The 18,241-nt window shown below is 38.4% G+C and overlaps 1 protein-coding gene across 2 annotated transcripts; it reads left to right on the forward strand.

The window, feature by feature from the left end:
• Nucleotides 1–7,517: 7,517 nt before the first annotated feature.
• csf2rb (colony stimulating factor 2 receptor subunit beta) lies at nucleotides 7,518–17,843 on the forward strand. Of its 2 annotated transcripts, none has more exons than XM_077558000.1 (15): nucleotides 7,518–7,544; nucleotides 9,147–9,323; nucleotides 10,940–11,060; nucleotides 11,134–11,309; nucleotides 11,396–11,550; nucleotides 12,579–12,723; nucleotides 12,842–12,974; nucleotides 13,055–13,209; nucleotides 13,360–13,493; nucleotides 13,770–13,953; nucleotides 14,048–14,144; nucleotides 14,371–14,437; nucleotides 14,538–14,602; nucleotides 14,716–14,878; nucleotides 15,010–17,843. In XM_077558000.1, the coding sequence occupies exons 2-15, from the start codon at nucleotides 9,200–9,202 to the stop codon at nucleotides 15,364–15,366; spliced, it is 2,076 nt and encodes a 691-aa protein (XP_077414126.1). In that variant the 5' UTR covers nucleotides 7,518–7,544; nucleotides 9,147–9,199; the 3' UTR covers nucleotides 15,367–17,843. The 2 variants fall into 2 exon arrangements, with proteins under 2 accessions (XP_077414126.1, XP_077414127.1); XM_077558001.1 differs by having other exon boundaries at nucleotides 10,943–11,060.
• The last annotated feature ends 398 nt before the right edge of the window (nucleotides 17,844–18,241 follow it).

Raw genomic sequence — 18,241 nt, forward strand, 5'->3', positions numbered from 1 at the left:
AGGCCTTGGCAGAGTGCGTATTTGTGTTTGATCGTTTATTGTCTTTATGTCTTACTATGAGGCCAAAAGTGTGCGTGTACTCTGATTTAAGCTAATTGAAGTCTATTCTATGCATCGCAAACACTTTTATAGTAGATGGGCCACAATAAAAATAGGCAAAGCTCTGCTGACCTTGCAGGTGACATTTGTGTCAGCTTTAAAACCTGTGCATGCCCAAGTATCCTCATCCATAAAACTCTGATTGCATTCTCTCAAGCAAAAGCACAGAATTTATTTAAAATCATTCTTGAGACAACTCGACTTGTATTAATGCTTTGTAGGTGTACTCTAGAGAACAATGACAGACGATCATCCGTACAGTCTGTTCTATTGGAGTGTGCATGTCATTTAAATGGCTGCATGCTCCACAGCTGACACGACGCTATTTCCATTCCATGTATTCTTCTCAAGTGAAATTGGGCTGTAATAGAATGCAATTGTGCTGTGACGGCAATATTGTCGAGAGTGTGAACGTGTAGTGTGTTTGTGTGTGTGTGTGTGTACGTGTGTGTGCGGTGATAGAAAGAAAGTCGTAATGAATGAGACGGGATAAAGAGAGTTAGATGTGTCTCCTACAGCTGTTTATCAGCTTGCAGCACTCTCTGCACATACTTTATCTCCACCATAATAAGAAAGGCCTTACTTAATAATGTGTCCGATAATTGACTCTCTTCCTGCGCAAGCCCCCAGGCTCTCTCTCTCTCTCTCTCTCTCTCTCTCTCTGTCTCTGTTACACAGAGAATTGATTGTATTCATTTAGATTACACTCATCAGCCTCAAAGAATATTGCCATGCATGGCGAAAGCAACGCTATCAGTCAAAAAACAGCGGATTGATGCAGTCATTGAAATGTTGTTCATCTATTTCCGACTGTTGACTTTAACAGCTGAGTGGTGTTTGATATAGATGACTGCATGGCACTTTGGTTATTATTCCACATTTAGGGCATCCATCTCCTGTTAGTAGAAATTACACCGGCGGTAACAAATAGAATTCCATTCCAAAGTTGAATTGTACACACATTTATCTGTTGTTGACATTGTGTAATACCAGGAAATAACTAAATCAAAAATCTGCCTGCCGTTTACTCTTGATACCACAACTGTACTTTTAAATACAAACATTACAAAGATTAGATGAAGTTTTAATGAAGGCTGCATTTGCCTTTGATATGGTGCCAAAACTCAAAATGCTGTGTCATCACCTGCTGCCATCTTGTTAAGCCAAAATGTCTACAAGTGGACACATTTGGAGTTGATGTAAAAATCCCTTGTATAATACACCCACCCAAAATCACCCTTAAAAATGTGTTTCATCTCAGTCCTTGTGTATAATACGCCCCCAACACACCAACGTTAAGGATCTTTGTACTTAAACCATACTTGCCAACTTTGGGTTGTGAAAAATAGTGAATTTTTTTCATCGCCGTTTTGGGGACACTCACATCCAGCCATTACTATTCGCCGTTCATCGCCGTGAAAATGGAGTGTGCATTAATATTTATCGACTGGGGCCACCACCTGAAAATAGACCGGCCGTGAGTCTGGTGTCATGTGTCGCAGTTGATCACAAAGACGTGTACCTCGCCCCATTTTTGCCTGTGAAAGACTGAGCAATTCAGGGAAGCTCCTTTTATACCCAATCTTTGCACCGACCTGTTCCCAATAAGCAAATTAATAATAATTAATTAATTAATTAATTAATTAATTCACCTGTGGGATGTTCGAAACAGGTGTTTGATGAGCATTCCTCAACTTTCTCAGTCTTTTTTGCCACCTGTCCAAGCTAAAAAGAATCAAGTTTATCAGTTTGAACATTAAATATCTTCCCTTTGTAGTGTCTTCAATTAAATGTAGGTTGAACATGATTCGCAAATCAATGTATTCTATTTTTATTCATGTTGGACGCAACAACTTCTTTGGAATTTGTATATATGGCCACATCTGTCACGCGAGGTGAGGCATTAGGACCCAAATGCAGTCAAGATACAACTGTTGGGAAACAAAGAGTCGTTATATTCACCAACACAGAGAGCAAGGCTGGATTAAGATGACATTGAAAAAAACACTTGATGAAGAAACATTGCCTGAGAAACCTCCATTAAGAGAGCAGGGCTGAATGTATGGAAGAAATCTTGAACACATGGAAGAAAGCTTGCATGGAAGAGTGGAGATAGGAAACATGCAACATTCTGAGAGAAAAACTTGGCTAAGGAACCTCGGCGTACAGTCAATAGTATTGTTCATTAACTCTCGCCAGGGCAATGCACGATTCTGCATGACAGAATTAAGGCTTAAAAAAACGAAAGTCACAAATACAGAGCCTAAAATACAGGACCCAAGAGTGACAATTACAGGAACATAGCAATTGCAGTCTACACAGCAACTGGCAACTTTATCATCATGAGGGACAAAGTAACTGCATAAACTGCATAGCAGCTACAAATATCATCAAAAGGAACATAGCGACTGCGTAGCACCTAAAAACACCAACATAATAACATAATAACCCCCATGACAAAACCCAAAATGCAGTCATAACAATTTCCAATGTTCTAAATGTAAAGTTCATTAGGAGGAGGTACTATATTTGCTACTACTATATTTACTACTGTAATTAGTCATTTTTAAACAGTAAATGATAATAATAATGTTGTCAAAGTTAAAGCCTTAATTAATTAATCACAAAAAATGATCGCATTAATCATGTATTAACGCAAATTAAAAAATGTAATCGTTTGACAGCTCTAGTATATATATTGTAGCGATAATTGATGTCTTTTTGGACGAATTAGTAATTTGATCTGCGCTTGAGGAAGTCGTAATTCCCTCAATCGCCAATAGGGGCACCAAATTCTGTTTACTTTCAGTTTTGGAGAAACACAACGAATAAAATCCAAATTCTCATAAATTTATTTATAATCTGAATTTGCCACATTCAATGTTTGTGGTTCTTTGTAATAATAAAATAATTGCTAATGCACTCAGACACAAGCACGATTGAGACTGAATTATATATATATAGACAGTGGCAACGGAAATTAAAACATATCTATGCGCGGTCTGATAACAATCTCACAATGAATATTTGATTCCCTGCGCAATAATGCAGCACCTTCATCAATAGGGTCGTTGTCAAAAGGACATGCCATGTTCGTGACAAAAGTGGACTTTACACCAGATGCGTATTTAGGCCATATTTGGGGGTGCTTCAGCAACATAGAACAATTGCACCCCAAAATTTTTAGTAGTATAGAGTATATAGATGCATTTTTACTGTGTGTTCTTTTTAACAAGCTAGAAACACCCATTTGATTGAAAATGGTTGGATCATCCTCGACCCCTCCCCTGCTTACAAGCAGACGAGCGGAATGCCTAGTCCTCCTCAGTCCAGTCACAGGGTATGTCTCTCTAGTTGAGTGAAAGTGTTCCTTCCTTTTACCAGAATATGTGAAAAGTTTCTTACCCTCTACCACCAAACACCAACACAATATTTTCATTACTAGTCTTCTTTTTTGCTCCTCAATCATGTTGCTACATGCTAATGAGGGGAACAATTGTTAACATTAATGTCTCTATTGTGCTGTTATGGCTAGTTTACTATAACGTGTGTGGCGTGCGTGCGTGGTGTGTGTGTGCACAGAAAAAAACTAGCCTCATGGAGTAGGGGAGTAGGTCATGGACATAAGATTGTTTTTCAGCAAACAAAAGCTCAATTTCGAAGTATTTGTATTAAAGGCTAAAGTCAATTTAATTTGTTCATATGTTTTATATGTGTCTACTTCACCCATTCACAGACTTGTACATGCATTATTATTATTTTGTAGATTCAAGCACATTTCTGTTTTTGATGTGTATGTAATAACACAGTACAGACAAGTATAGTCAAAAAAACAATCATTCTGTATCAAGTTAATGTCTGGTAACATATTTTATATGTTGTATGTTTCATTTAAAACAAATTTTCAAAAACAAGTCCAAGGTCTATTTTTGTTCATTCTCACTGTAAACTGTGGGGATTTGTCTTACTCCAAAAATGTGCATACTGTCAATGCGTATGTTGAGGAGCTGTATCAAAAAGAGTACCCTTCTCAAGAAATTAGGGTTGGGATATGTGTATATTTAAGTCATTTTCTCCTTTGCATAACTTTTATTAGATTCGGTTTACTCACTGACTTCCCATGCAATTTTTGGAGCAGGAAGTAACCCCAAAGCACGACAGGTTTGGTTCATGGAGCATGTAACTACGATAACTTAAATGACCTATTTTTATAAAACATGCTATAGTTACTTCTTTTTCTCTGGTTTCATTTACCTTCCTTTCTGAAACGGAAAACGCAGAGTTTCCCACATTTCAGGGTTTATTGACTCAGGGTTCTCACCAAACCTGCTTTGTGAAATAGACCCCAGGAAAGGCAAAACTATAAACATTTTCAGGAAAACACAGAATGAAAACAATATATCACCACCAAAAGTTTCAAATACGACAAAAAAGTTTGAAATAAGGCAATAGGTGCAAACAATAGCAACAGAAACTGAGGTGAAAGACCCAAAATCCATAAACCAGCCCCTCGTGGCTTTATCGTATACAGTATATATATATATATATATATATATATATATATATATATATATATATATATATATATATATATATATAATTTTTTATTATTATTATTATTATTTATTTTTTATTTTTTATTTTTTTTTTTTGTGACAGTTCCCCATTGTTTCTGAGAACCACTCAGAGGAAGGAACTTATTTTTTTCTCAAGCTCTCTAGCGAAACAAATTTTTCTAGTTTTCCCGGCATGTCTGGGCCAATGCCAAAGCTACTGTAGTGCTTACTGTAGTGCAGTTGTTGTGACAGCATGGTATAAAAACACGCATGACTGCTTTATGAAAATGTGTCAATTGTCCATAGGTGTGAATGTGATTATGGCTGGTTGTTTGTCTAAATATGCCCTGGCTTGCAACCAGTCCATTAATTAATTAACTCTTTGACTGCCAGACGTTTTCAGAAAAGGGATGCCGTGGGTGCCAGCCGATTTAAGCATTTTTGACTGATATTTCAAGGTCCACAGAAAATTATGTGTTTGGACTATGGAAACACACATACTACCAAATGAAAGATTGGACTCTCATCTTTCATCAGAAAAAAAAGTTTGTTTCTACCTTATTCCGTTTTTCAGTAATCAACAATAGAAAATGGTTAGTTTCACCTGTTTTGAAAAAAAACGTCTTTTAACGTCTTTGGCACTCCTCCATAGGATTTTACTAAACGTTATTTAACGTTTTTGGCAGTCTAAGAGTTAACAGCCTGACAGAGACGAGAAAGTGTTATCCACGCTCGCCTGTTGCGTTGCGATGGCTAAGGATGCGAAGGAGCGTGCTTGGTCATGCAACCAAGAAAAACAAGGAAAAAGAGAGAAAAAGTTATGTTTCTAGTATTCCAGCACCCAAAAAGGGAAAGAAGAAAATAAATGGCGGAAAGACACTGGTACGCAAGTTACGTCCAGCTTGGTAGAGCCCAGAGGAGAAAAGAACTTGGAAGACCCTAGAAAAGAGAGGCCCAGGAAAAAAAGAGGAGCGAGGGGGTTATCTGTAGTTAGCGCCCCACAAAAGCAAGGCTACTCGCACGTCTCAGGTATCATTAATGGATGGTGGTGGAAAAATGTTCACCTCTTTGAAAGAGAGAATTTTGTGATTAGGCAGAGCCAAGTTGGTGGCCTCAACTTTGCACCTCTGCTTTTTGCGGATACTGTTGGCTTCTTCAAGCCGTGATCTCCAACTCTCACTGGAACGGTCCGCAGCCGAGTGTGAAGCGGTTGGGATGAGGATCAGCACCTCCAAATCCGAGACCATGGTCCTCAGTCGGAAAAGGGTGGCGTGCCCTCTCCGGGTTGGGGATGAGTATCTTGGGGTCTTGTTCACGAGTGAGGGTAGGTTGGAGCTGGAGATCGACAGGCGGATCGGTGCAGCGTCTGCAGGGATGCGGACTCTGTATCGGTCTGTTGTGGTCAAGAAGGAGCTGAGCCAAAAGGCAAAGCTCTCGATTTACCGGTCGATCTACATTCCTACCCTCACCTATGGTCACGAGCTGTGGGTCTTGACCGAAAGAACAAGATCCCGGATACAAGCGGCCAAAATAAGTTTCCTCCGCAGGGTTTCCGGGCTCTCTCTTAGAGATAGGGTGAGAAGCTTGGTCATCCGGGAGGGACTCAGGGTCGAGCCGCTACTCCTCCACGTTGAGAGGAGCCATTTGAAGTGGCTCGGGCATCTGATTCAGATGCCTCCTGGACGGGAGGCCCCGGGGACGACGCCTTGGGATCCCACCGGAAGAGCTGGTTGAAGTGGCTGGGGAGTGGGAATTCTGGGCTTCCCTGCTAAAGCTGCTGCCCCCGCGACCCGACCCAGCGGTTGATAATGGATGGATGAATGTTCAGATTAAACTTTGGTCCCATCTCTGATGAAATATTTTGACTGTCCTAAACCCTCGAGGTCAAAGTTCAATCATCCCTAACACGACTAATATTACCAGAAAGTAACTTAAAGTTTACAACTGTTACATACATATTCACAATAATTCATAGTGTTAACATTTTAGAATGGCCAACACCTGAAGTTTCATATTGCATTAGTCTGTTGCAAAATGAGACACACAGGCAGGTTCTGGGGGGTAAAAACAAAATATATATATATTTTTTTTTATTATCTTTGGGGTCTTCTGGAGGATTATAGATTCCAGAGATGGAGGGTGGTCATCTGTGGAGGTGAACCAGTCTCTTTGGGGGACGCAGGACAAAAAGGGAGTTATTTTGTCCTTGATGCAGTTGCAAACATTAGCAACCGGACGATGTTCACTACATAGTCATGTTATACACATGACAAAGAGAAAATAAGGAAATGGTGATCAAATGGCTCTGATTGAAAAGCTGAAGATATTTATTTGTCAGAGTTGGAGAAAAACAAGATGAAAATGTGAAAACTCAACTGAGCTTGTGTGATAGAGGATATGAATTCATACAGTTCCAACCATAATGTTTAGTGACTGTAGCTCATACAAATTGCGTCATACTGAGTAATATTTTGAATATTTTGCCTCTCACATACATACATACATACATACAAATGCATCAACTCGTTCTACACTTGTACTCTCAACCTGTTCTGCCTTGTTGTTCTCCATTTTAATGTTTTATCTCTTGTATTGTCTGTCATGTATCTGGACTGAAGTATATTGTGATGATTAGTCAGTCAAGTGATTCAACCGTCATAATCTCGAAAGCGCCATTGTGGCTTTAGCTGTTTGGAGTAAATATGTCTCACAAGTTAGTGAGAAACATGAAACAAGTTGCAATCCCTTTGGAAATAGCTGATTAAGCATTTGAATAAAACTTTACACCAAGGCAGAAAAGAGGATCTTAGAGACAGCAAAAGGAGACTCCCCCAACAAACAAAGCAAGAAAGTAAAACTGTGCGAATCCAGAAGCCTTCGTGAAGTGAGGTAAGTCTCTCACATAACTTTGTCATATTTGTCTACCTTCACAATTGTCATTATTATCCTCTTTGTCTTAGTAATACATACAGCAAAGAACAACTCTGGAATCGGGAACATTTGAATCTTATTTTTAGTTAATTGGTGTAAAATATTTCAAATTTCATCTGGGATGTTTTCCTGTAATTTAGGAGTGATAAATTATTGGATATTTTGGTTGTCAGGATTATATTTATACGTGTCCAAACATTTTCATCCGAGGGCCGCGTACAGAAAAATACAAGGAAGGATCCGTTTATTTATTTATTTATTTATTATTTTAGCTTATCAATAAACCAAGATATTACACATTTTTTTGTAAAAGGTTAGGAAATGCTGTTTTAGTTTTAACTGTCACTTTGCATATCTAGAAAAGCTTTATTAATAGTAGTAGCCAGTGGTAGTCCTCATCACTCTTTATCTAACTTTTTTGAAATCCCCCCACCCTTTTTTGAATAGCCTTGCGGGCCTTGTCAAATGCATTTTTTTTGTTTTTTATTATTATATGCCTCAGCGAAGTTTGGGCATGGCAATTTAAAATTTAAAACAGTGGAACCTTATTGGAAGATTGATTGGCACTTCTGTCACACAGATAAAAAGTCCCGGGTTTGTTTCCAGCTTTGACCACTCTTAACACCTGGCTTTGGCACTTTCTATAGTTGGTCTGTTTTTTTATATATATATATATATATATATATATATATATATATATATATATATAGATATGGAAGGTCAATTTCCAGTTAGTTCCTTCATCAAGGCACTGACACACAATGTGGATTTGGTCTGCGGGCGTGACACAGTTGCTGCCCTCTGCTGGTCAGAGATCACATACACTATGTGACAGATTGGGTACTTTTACTTTATATATATCATCGGGGAAGAATACAATCTGCTCAGAGATGCTCTTTGACTTTCAGGTTGTTGTAATTCCAAAACCAATTTTCACATATAGGAAATAAAGTGAACTAGTTTGTTCCAGGAGACTGAGCGTTCAAGTTGGCCACTTAAGGGGGAACAGCCCCGATCCCATCAAAAGTTTACTATTACATTTGTGGGGTGGGGGGGCAGGGATTGGTGCAAAACACAGTAAACTGCATTGGAGCCACCACTTTCACCACTCAACAGAAAGGAGGATAAGAGTGCAATTAAAATGAACAAATCAATGTGGCAAATCAGTCAATATGTAGATAATTACCAATCCAACACTGCATTGGAACTAAAAAAAGAAAAATAGGGTAAGAAAATTCCATGACACTATATGGAATTTCTAAGAATGAATATTATTTTCAAGACATGCCTAATCTGTAACACGAGGGAAGTGTGCAGCTTTGAATTTTATATTCAGCCCCAATTTCTAGCCTCTGTAGGTACTTTTGTTTCTGTAATCCCAAAGGAATCATTTTGTTTATCATGACTGAACACATGTGGCAGAGAACAGGCAAACGGATGTGGTGAAATAAACAAAACATGCAGACCACCTAAAAGGAGAAGTGTGGGTGATAATGCGGTTGTGACTATTTTCTTTATGTTTTCGCGTAAATTGACTCTTTATGCCTTCCTTCTGATTAGCAGACTTCAGAGTGATGTCAGAACACACATTTTACTGAGAGCAACCCAAAGGCATGAGGGGTACGAGCCTTTACCCAAGAATGGTGCCTCTTTTCTGGGTGTTGTTTTGGTTGGTACACCCCCGTCTGGCTCTCCTCGATCATCCAGACGGATGCATCACCTACAGCTCACATGACGGTAAGCCATGTATTCTCATAAAATGTGGCAAAATTAAGCACTAATTCAAATTTCAAATTGGGCTGTACTGTAAAAACGTCTGTACTTTATGTGCCTGGCACTGGATTCAAATCAATAATAATATTATTTAAATCACATTTTTGTCATTGCACATGCACAAGTAGAGGGCAACGATATTGACTTAACAGGCTCGATCCGTCCAAGAAATATGAAAAGTGTCACAAGATCTTAGATAAGAAAGGAAGACGCTAGGATGGGGCAGGTAGAAAGAAAAAAGACAAGAAAAAAACATAAAATATATATCAATAGTAAACAATTTTCTTACTAACAACAACAACAAAATAAATAGCATTGACATCGTTTGCCAAGAATATGTGATCTTTAATTAAGTAATTTGATAATTCTGGAATCAAATTCTTTACGTTGGTAATTTGTTACAAACATAAAACATATACAGTAAATACAATATATTAGTTTATGCAAAGAAAATTACTGAGTAATCTAAAATGTTTGCACTAATAATCGTGCATAATGTTTTAATATGAAAATTTCAATTTATCTTCCAATATGTGTAGGGTAAGTTAAACAGCATTAATTAATGTATACCTATTGGAATTTCTCAACCTTTATTAACTCTGTCTGCCAGACGTTTTCAGAAAAGGGATGCCGTCAGTGCCAGCCGATTTAAGCATTTTGACTGATCTTTCAAGGTCCACAGAAAATTTTGTGTTTGGGCTATGGAAACACACATACTACCAAATGAAAGATTAAACTTTCGTTTCTACCTTATTCCGTTTTTCAGTAATCAACAATAGAAAATGGTTAGTTTCACCCAAATGCTCTGTTTTGAAACAAAAAACGGAGAAATCAAGCTTTTTTTTTATTTCATGCACTCTAGAGAATTTGACACCTTTTTTTCCCATGAATGATGCCACAAACACCTAAACAGTGCTTTACTTCTGTAAAACACTACCACCAACAATGAAAAAGTGTTTTTTGATAGCAAAATACTTTTATTTCCATTCAACAGTGTAACAATTTGACAAAACAATTTGGCAAACAATTTACAAATGTGTGCAACCGTGGTACTATTTACAATTGTGTGGATGTTTCAAATACAGTTTTCCAAAAAAAAAAAAAAAAATTGGTGAACGTCTTTTAACGTCTTTGCCGCTCCTCCGCAGGATTTTACTAAACGTTATTTAACGTTTTTGGCAGTCAAAGAGTTAAGACAAGGCGATTTAATTAATTTATTTGTTTGTTTATTTTCAATTTGTTTTTCATTTTTTTACATAATTAAAATGTCACCCCACCAAATAAAAACTGAAATGTTGACAATCTTGTCTCAAAGTACTCACTAATTTTCTTACCCAGTGTGAATTCTGGACCTGTTTATTTGAACACAAAGCTGGTTGACTGACTTGTATGAATTGAAGATTGACACACACACACACACACACACACACACACACACACACACATGCGCGCGCACACACGTACGCACGCACACACAGATCTGGTAGTGAAACTGGCTAGTTTCCTGCTGCAGCCTTGATGATCTCGTAGCACAGTTGTTGGGAACAACAGAATTAAGTAACCCGTGTCTGTGTGTCAAGCAGCCTTAATGAAGTCATTAAAGTGTCATAACGACTACGAATCGTTCGTCTACTGCAAGTGGAGCGAGTGTCCAGACATGCATGCACCACTGCAGCTATGGTTCCAAGCAGGACCGAGCAGGTAAAGACAACTTCAAAGTCAGAAGAGAGGAGAAGGAAGAATGTCACTGTAGAGATGATGTTTGTGCTCGTAGGGAGCGATGTGAGCCCTTTGGTGATGAGGTCCGAAATGCAGATGGGCACAGGACCGTCCGGTGTAGATATGAGACGCGCTCTTTTTCCATCGGCATCCAACACACCGTCTTCTTTATCAAGGACGACGCACTCTGCTCATCTGCCCCACGGAAACCCATGAAGCTTTCTCATCATGGTGACTTTACATGCGACATATTAATGACAATAAATAAATACATGCTAGGGAGAAAACGATCATATGGCTGTTTATGTGTTGCACAGTCAGAGCACGCACACCAGTGGATTTGTCCAAATATGACACTGCCAATGGACAGCTGGGGATCAAATGGTCCAGTCCTTATCCCACATCCTCTTCCCTGAACAAAAACATCATCTACCAACTTGGCTACAAGGCAGAAAGACAGGACATGTGGACTGTAAGCACAAGACAATCTCTGTTTTACACTCTATTGCACACTCAAATGGAAATCAATACAAGAGCTGTAATGATCCATATTCATTGTTGTGATGTGTCATGCACTCTAAAAATAGTTAGGTCAGAAATTTGACCGACCCACTAACTTGGGTCAATTTAACCCAACTTTGGGTTGTTTTGTCAAAACAACTCAAAAACTGTGTTGTTTTATACAAAACAGTTAAGAAAGTTCAAGTCAGAAATTAACTTGGATGAATTTGACCCAACTTTAAACTGGGTTGTTCTATACAAAACGATTGAGAAAGTTGGGTCAAATTGATCCACATTAACAGGTCACCCAAATTATTACCCAAATTGGATTGTTCTTGACCCAGCAGTTTTAAGAATGTGCACTCTAAAAACAGTTGGCTTAAAATTTTGACCGACCACTAACTCGGGTCAATTTGACCCAACTTTGGGTTGTTTTGTCAAAAATACAAGCAAATTAGATCAAAAAGGGTCTGACTCAACTTTTTGGGTTGTTCAAGTGACCCAAGAAGTGAGTTGCTTTGTGTGCTATTAAGTTTAGTTTGACCCAACTTTTTGAGTTTAATAACTCAAAACGTTGGGGTGGTTTATCTTTGACCACAATTAATCCAAATAATTGGGTCAAATGAATAACCCACAAAACAATCCAAAAAGATGTGGTTGCTTTGTGGGTTATAAATTTTATTTGGCTCAAGTTATTGTGTTAAATAACGCACAAAGTTGGGTCGGTTCATTTTTGACCCAATTAAATTTTGTTATTTGCTTAACCCAAAAAGTTGGATAACTCACAAAACAGATGCTTATGGGTTATTCATCTGACCCAACTTTTTGGGTTAAATAACTAAAAAAGTTGCATCAGTCCATTCTTGACAATTTGGGTTATTTTTGACCTAACTGCTTTTAGAGTGTAGTGAGAGTAGTCCAACCATCCATATCAGAGGCGGTTCTGCTATTTGCACCGTGGGCAAAAGATTCCCTTCGTTTCTGTGATTGTGTCTCCAGATTAAGAATGTGACAAACACAGATGTCAAACTGGAGACACGACTGCTGCTTCCAGGTCACAGGTACGAGGCCAGGGTGAGGGGCCGGGCCAGCGTGGGCCAGTGGAGTCACTGGAGTCCTGTGGTGACTTGGAGGACTAAAGAAGGTCAGCTATCTAAACATTAGTTTACGATTAAATTGCGATAAAATATCAAAAATATGCAGTTTTAAAATAAAAAAATGGTCGGAAAGTCAGTTGAATTTCTCTCACTTTCTGTTCTTAGACAACGGACAGTTTCCTAGCTTGTATTGTGTGCTTGATGGCGAGAAGAAGGTGATATGCAGCTGGGAGGTGAGCAGAGAACTGGATCACGTAATTACTTACCAGCTGGCCTGTCAACGCAACCACACTGCACCGTGAGTCAAGTGTGTGCGTGCTTATAGAGAGAACCCGGTGGAAACTGACCTCCATATGTTGATGCCCCGCCTTTTCCAAGGTCTGAGAGCTGCTGCATAAGCCCCACGGTGACCTTTGACCCCAGTAGGCCGCTGGTGCGATACAGCTGCTCGCTGATTGTGTCAATGCCTGCACATATGCTTCTGGAACTTCAGCCCATTCGCAGCACAAAGACGTTCTGGGCCAATGAACACAGTGAGTGATTGAGGTCCAACTGGTCATGCTCAGACCACAGTGGTGAAGTGATTGAAAGTCTCCCCCTAGTGTTCAATGGCATAACTGCAGGCATTAAAGGGCTCAATAAAAATCTGTGTGATGAATGCCAATAAACATCAAAATTTTCAGTTTGTCCCAGGCCACCACAGCAGGTGAGCGTGAGAGAGGACGGCAACAACTGGCTTGTGGAATGGATTGAACCCAGCACGGCTTCAAAAATCAGGCTATATTATCAAGTGCGCTATTACAGGACGCACGATAAGGTAATAAACAATAAACCTTGAAATGAGTCCTTTAAAGTTATAACCACTGGGAAAGCTCACACTCATAAATGTGTTTTATGCTCTCCATCTATTTTCATTCTTATTAACTTCTCTTGTTCTGCTTTTATGACAGCATGCTTTTACATGAGATGTTTTTACCGAAGTTGATTCACAAATGGAGTCTGCATTGTTTTGCAGACGACATGATGTCATACTTGTAGTTAGATTTTCATTCAGAGTCGAACAAATCCGTTTTGATGTGCGTTCCTTTCGTAGGGTTCCTCGACCCTGCTGAACATTTCGGAAGGTTCCACTTCAGTGCGCATCCTGAGTGCATCTCTGAGCGCATCCGAGCCTCACCAGGTCCAAGTCAGATCTGTAGTCATCCCTGGAGAGGGTTCACTCTATGAAGGAAGTCCTTCAGAATGGACCCAGCCAGAAGACTGGACCTCACATGCAGGTATGCAAGTGTAGTATGAGGAATGTTATTTTCCATTAATTTGCTTTGTTCCATAAATGATCACCATGGATTTTAATATTATGATCCGGTTTAGCCACGTTGCCCATCACCACCATTGTCTACTTCTGCGTCGCTTTGACTATGGTCGTAGTCTTCATCATACTCTTCCGGACCGTTTTAGCTTGTCAAAGGTACTTTATTTGCATCCACTTTATTAAAATATATTGTTTTTTAAATATATTTTTGATGGTGTGGTTAGTGCAGCCTAATTGTTCTGGATTAGCTGTACGAATAATTGCACTATTTCATATTTTACACATACTGTACCAACCACACCAAAATTCCTTTGTTTTGATGTTTAAAGTTTTATTGTTTTGTGATATGTATTTTCTGTCATTCCAAAATATCATCAAATAGAAAAGTGATTCTTTGGGTGGACTCTGTTCCTTCTCCTGGCAAAAGCAAAATCCTGACAGAGATCAAGGTGGGAATATAAGATCATTACATGGAACATTATTTATTTGGAGCGAAGATTTTCCCTTTGGTTGTATTTCATGGTGACAAAAAATATTTCTGTAATCCAGTCTGCCACCTGCCAGGCCCTGATAGAGAACGAGGACACTTACATGTGTAAAGTGCAGCCTACATGGTAATATTTCTCACTTTTTGACCACTTTTACTACTTAAAGCATTGTAGTCAAACCCGAGTCATAATGCCTGGATTCATCTGTGAGATGACTGAATATAGTCTCCCACCCCCAGCATCTCCCCAAGCTCCTCACCGTTGCCACCTGAGGGTGCAAAAAATAAAGATTTGGAGCAGGACCGAGAGGACTACAAATGTATTAGCCTGCCCCTCCCTGCTGAGAAGGTTAATGGCTGTGACCTTCCAGTGCACTTCAGCGGCCCATATATCCTGTGCCAGGTCAGCTGCTCACTCACAACCATCCGTCAGCTAAGCAAGCACATAAATCAAAAAAAAATAAAAAAAAATGTTATAGGCACATTTTACAGCTTTTCTGAAAACATTTGCTGACATGCAATACTGACTTTTAGGATTCTGCATGTCAGTCCTTACATTCTACGTGCATGTGTGAAGAAACAAAGGAGAACGAAATAACTTCATCTGACGGTCCTTCGTCGGGAGCCTTCTCCCTGAACGGAGAAGGTTACGTGTCCCTTCCCCATGACAGCGTCTCCGCTTCCACATCGAAGCTGGTGTCGCACTGGGGCGCCAATGCAAACACGCAAAAGTGGGAGCAGAACCAGCAGAGTGAAAATAATACAGCGTGGGCCGATAAGATGGTCGACATCAGGCCCGATAGCGGTGACCCGCCTCCAGCATACAGCTCAGAGCCTCCCTGCCCCATCGTAAGGGCCTCAGGGTACTGCCTTCTGCCTCCTCCCTCTTAAGAACAAGCGGACTCATCACAAGTCTTTTCAACATTTATTCAATATTGTACATTGTTTATCCTCTGTAGTCAGGCAATTCAGCAACTAGTTCAGGGGTCAGCAACCTTTACTGTCAAAAGAGCCATTTTAGGTCAAATAAATAACAAAATATCTGTCTGAAGCCGCAAAACATTTGAAGATTGTGATGAAGGAAACGGTGTGTTAGTGTTAGTATAATAGACTGGGGGTCCAAGAGGGCCCTAATTGGAGCTGCACCACAACACTAAAAAATGCAGCATCCAATTCATTTTTATCTATCTTTTTCATAAATTTTTAGACTTTTATATCTATCTGCAAAATTTCTGATATTTTTTGCAAATTTTATGGACATATGGTCATTTTTCTGCCTCTCTTCCTTTTTTGGACATTTTATGGCTATTTTTGACATTTTTTTCTGCCTTTTTGGCAATTTTGTTAACATTTTATGGTAATTTTTGGGATTTCTTCTTTTGTTCTTGGACAATTATAGTTACATTTTGAAATGTTCAAAATTTAACTATAAATGTCCCCCCAAAAAGTATTTTCAACCTTTTTTTCTTTTTTTTAAATCAATTATTGTAGACTTTATTTTGCAACCTTTCTTCTTTTTGTTTTTGGACATAAAAGTTCGTTCTTGAACATTTTCCTTTCTGCCTTTCTTATTTAATTCTCTGACATTTTTGACAAATTCATGGACATTCTTTGGTAATTTTCTGCTTTTCCTCTTTCTTTTTGGACATTTTATGGTCACTTTTTGAACATGTTTAGGCAATTTTTGAAACTTTTTCATCTTCATTTCATCTCTTTTTTTTTGGACAACTTAAAAAATTGGACTCTGGCATTTTTGTAATACTTAATTATTCATTATTTATTTAATTAATCATTAATTCATTTAAAGAATATATGACCTAAAAATGCATATATATATATATATATATATATATATATATATATATATGCATATTCATAAAAACTGAATGCAATTATGTGGAAGTGACAAATTACGATATTTTGTTCAGAATAGAACATAGATGACAGGTCAAAAGTTTAAACTGAGAAATGGTATCATTTTATGTTGATTGTAAATTTCATGGTGCCAACAAATCTCAAAAAAGTTGGATCAGGTAGCAATAAGAGGCTGGAAAAGTCAATTGCACTTGTAAAAAAAACAGCTGGAAGACCAGTTACCACTAATGAGGTCCATTGGCAACTTGATTGGAGTATAAAAAGAGCTTCTCGGAGTGGCAGTGTCTCTCAGAAGCCAAGATGGGTAGAGAATCACCAATTCCTCCAATGTTGCGCAGAAAGGTTGAAGTAATCATCATCTAGAGTGCATAACATCACAGAATCTGGAACAAGGGTCAAGGCCAAAAAATCATACTGGATGCCCATGATCTTCGGGCCCTTAAACGGCACTGCACCGCAAACAGGAATGCGCACTGTAAGGGTAAATCACAGAAAGGGCTCAGCAATACTTCCAGAAAACCTTGTGGGGCGCTATATCATACTGACTAAAGAGGACAAGGACAACCGAAGCTCTTATCAGCACTCAGTTTATAAGCCTGCATCTGTGACGGTATAGGGTGGCATGAGTGCGTGTGGCATGGGCAGCTTCCACATCTGGAAAGGCATCGTCAATGCAGAAGGTATATTCAGACTGACTTTTAATCATGTTCAAATAAAAGGCCAACAGTGTACACAAAGAAGCCTCAAGACTTAAACATGTTAAACTGAAGGTTGTTGTTTTCTTTTTAATAACTCTGTTAACTAAGGAATGTGATTGGTTCAACCAAAAACACATTTTTCCCTTAAAATGATACATTTTCTCAGTTTAAACTTTTGACCTGTTCTCTATGTTCTATTCTGAATAAAATATTAAAATATGCCACTTCCACATAATTGCATTCAGTTTTTATTCACAATTTGCATAGTGTCCCAACTTTTTGGGAATTGAGTTTGTAAAGTGGGATATTTAGGACCTTACTATTGCTACCAGTAAGGGCAAAAATGCTCATTTGTTGAACAATTAAATATCAAAATACTTGCAAATAACACAAAGATATTGAATAAATGCCCAGACTGCTTCTATACTTACAGTATACCAAGAAATACCTATTAAAAAAAGAATAACATCAAATTAGTGTCTCACATCTGACCAGCCGAGGGCAGTAGTTAGCTGACACCGAAAAATATTTTTTGTATAAAGTAGTTGCAGCATCTTTTTATTAAAACAGAATTGCACAATAACTGTCAGTCCAACATAATAGCTGAAATAGAAATAATCTTTCATGCTCAGAGGTTTAATTTCACTGTATGTTTAGTTGCAGATTTAAGCTGAACTTCTCTGTATCATAAGGAGAAGCTACCAGAAAGTTGGAAACAATTCACATCTCCAACAGGATTGAGAATTATGAACCAATGCAAGCAATTATTAAACAGAGTTTGTAAGCCAAATGTGATCGCTGTTATGCTAATTATTTGTCATTGCTTCTATAAAAGCCAGAAAGTGAATTGCTGAAGTTCATAAGTTCATAGATATCATTACGTTTGCTATGTGGTCATATAGGCATGTTTGCACAGAGGTGCGTGTATTTGCGACTTGTTGTCAATGTCCAAGCTTGGCAGACACTGTGTACATAAAATATGTTCTTGACATTGGGATGATACGTGTTAAACAGCATCGGTGAAAACGTTTTATTTAGCCAGTGACCATGTTCAGGTACCTCTACTGTGCATACAATTGTGTGTTGTAGAGAATAGTATAATAATGATTATCGCAACAACAACAAGAATAACAATAACAATAACAATAACAATAACAATAACAATAACAATAACAATAACAATAACAATAACA

This window comes from Vanacampus margaritifer, chromosome 2, assembly GCF_051991255.1.
Source record: "Vanacampus margaritifer isolate UIUO_Vmar chromosome 2, RoL_Vmar_1.0, whole genome shotgun sequence".
In the NCBI taxonomy this organism is placed as follows: domain Eukaryota; kingdom Metazoa; phylum Chordata; class Actinopteri; order Syngnathiformes; family Syngnathidae; genus Vanacampus; species Vanacampus margaritifer.

What these genes read in the sequence shown, in the direction of transcription:
- csf2rb (XM_077558000.1), top strand. Translation starts at nt 9,200, where the DNA reads ATGAGGGGTACGAGCCTTTACCCAAGAATGGTGCCTCTTTTCTGGGTG. An exon ending in TTCCAAGCAGGACCGAGCAG is followed by an intron (nt 11,061 to 11,133) that starts GTAAAGACAACT and finishes TTGTGCTCGTAG; the next exon opens with GGAGCGATGTGAGCCCTTTG. An exon ending in CAACGCAACCACACTGCACC is followed by an intron (nt 12,975 to 13,054) that starts GTGAGTCAAGTG and finishes GCCTTTTCCAAG; the next exon opens with GTCTGAGAGCTGCTGCATAA.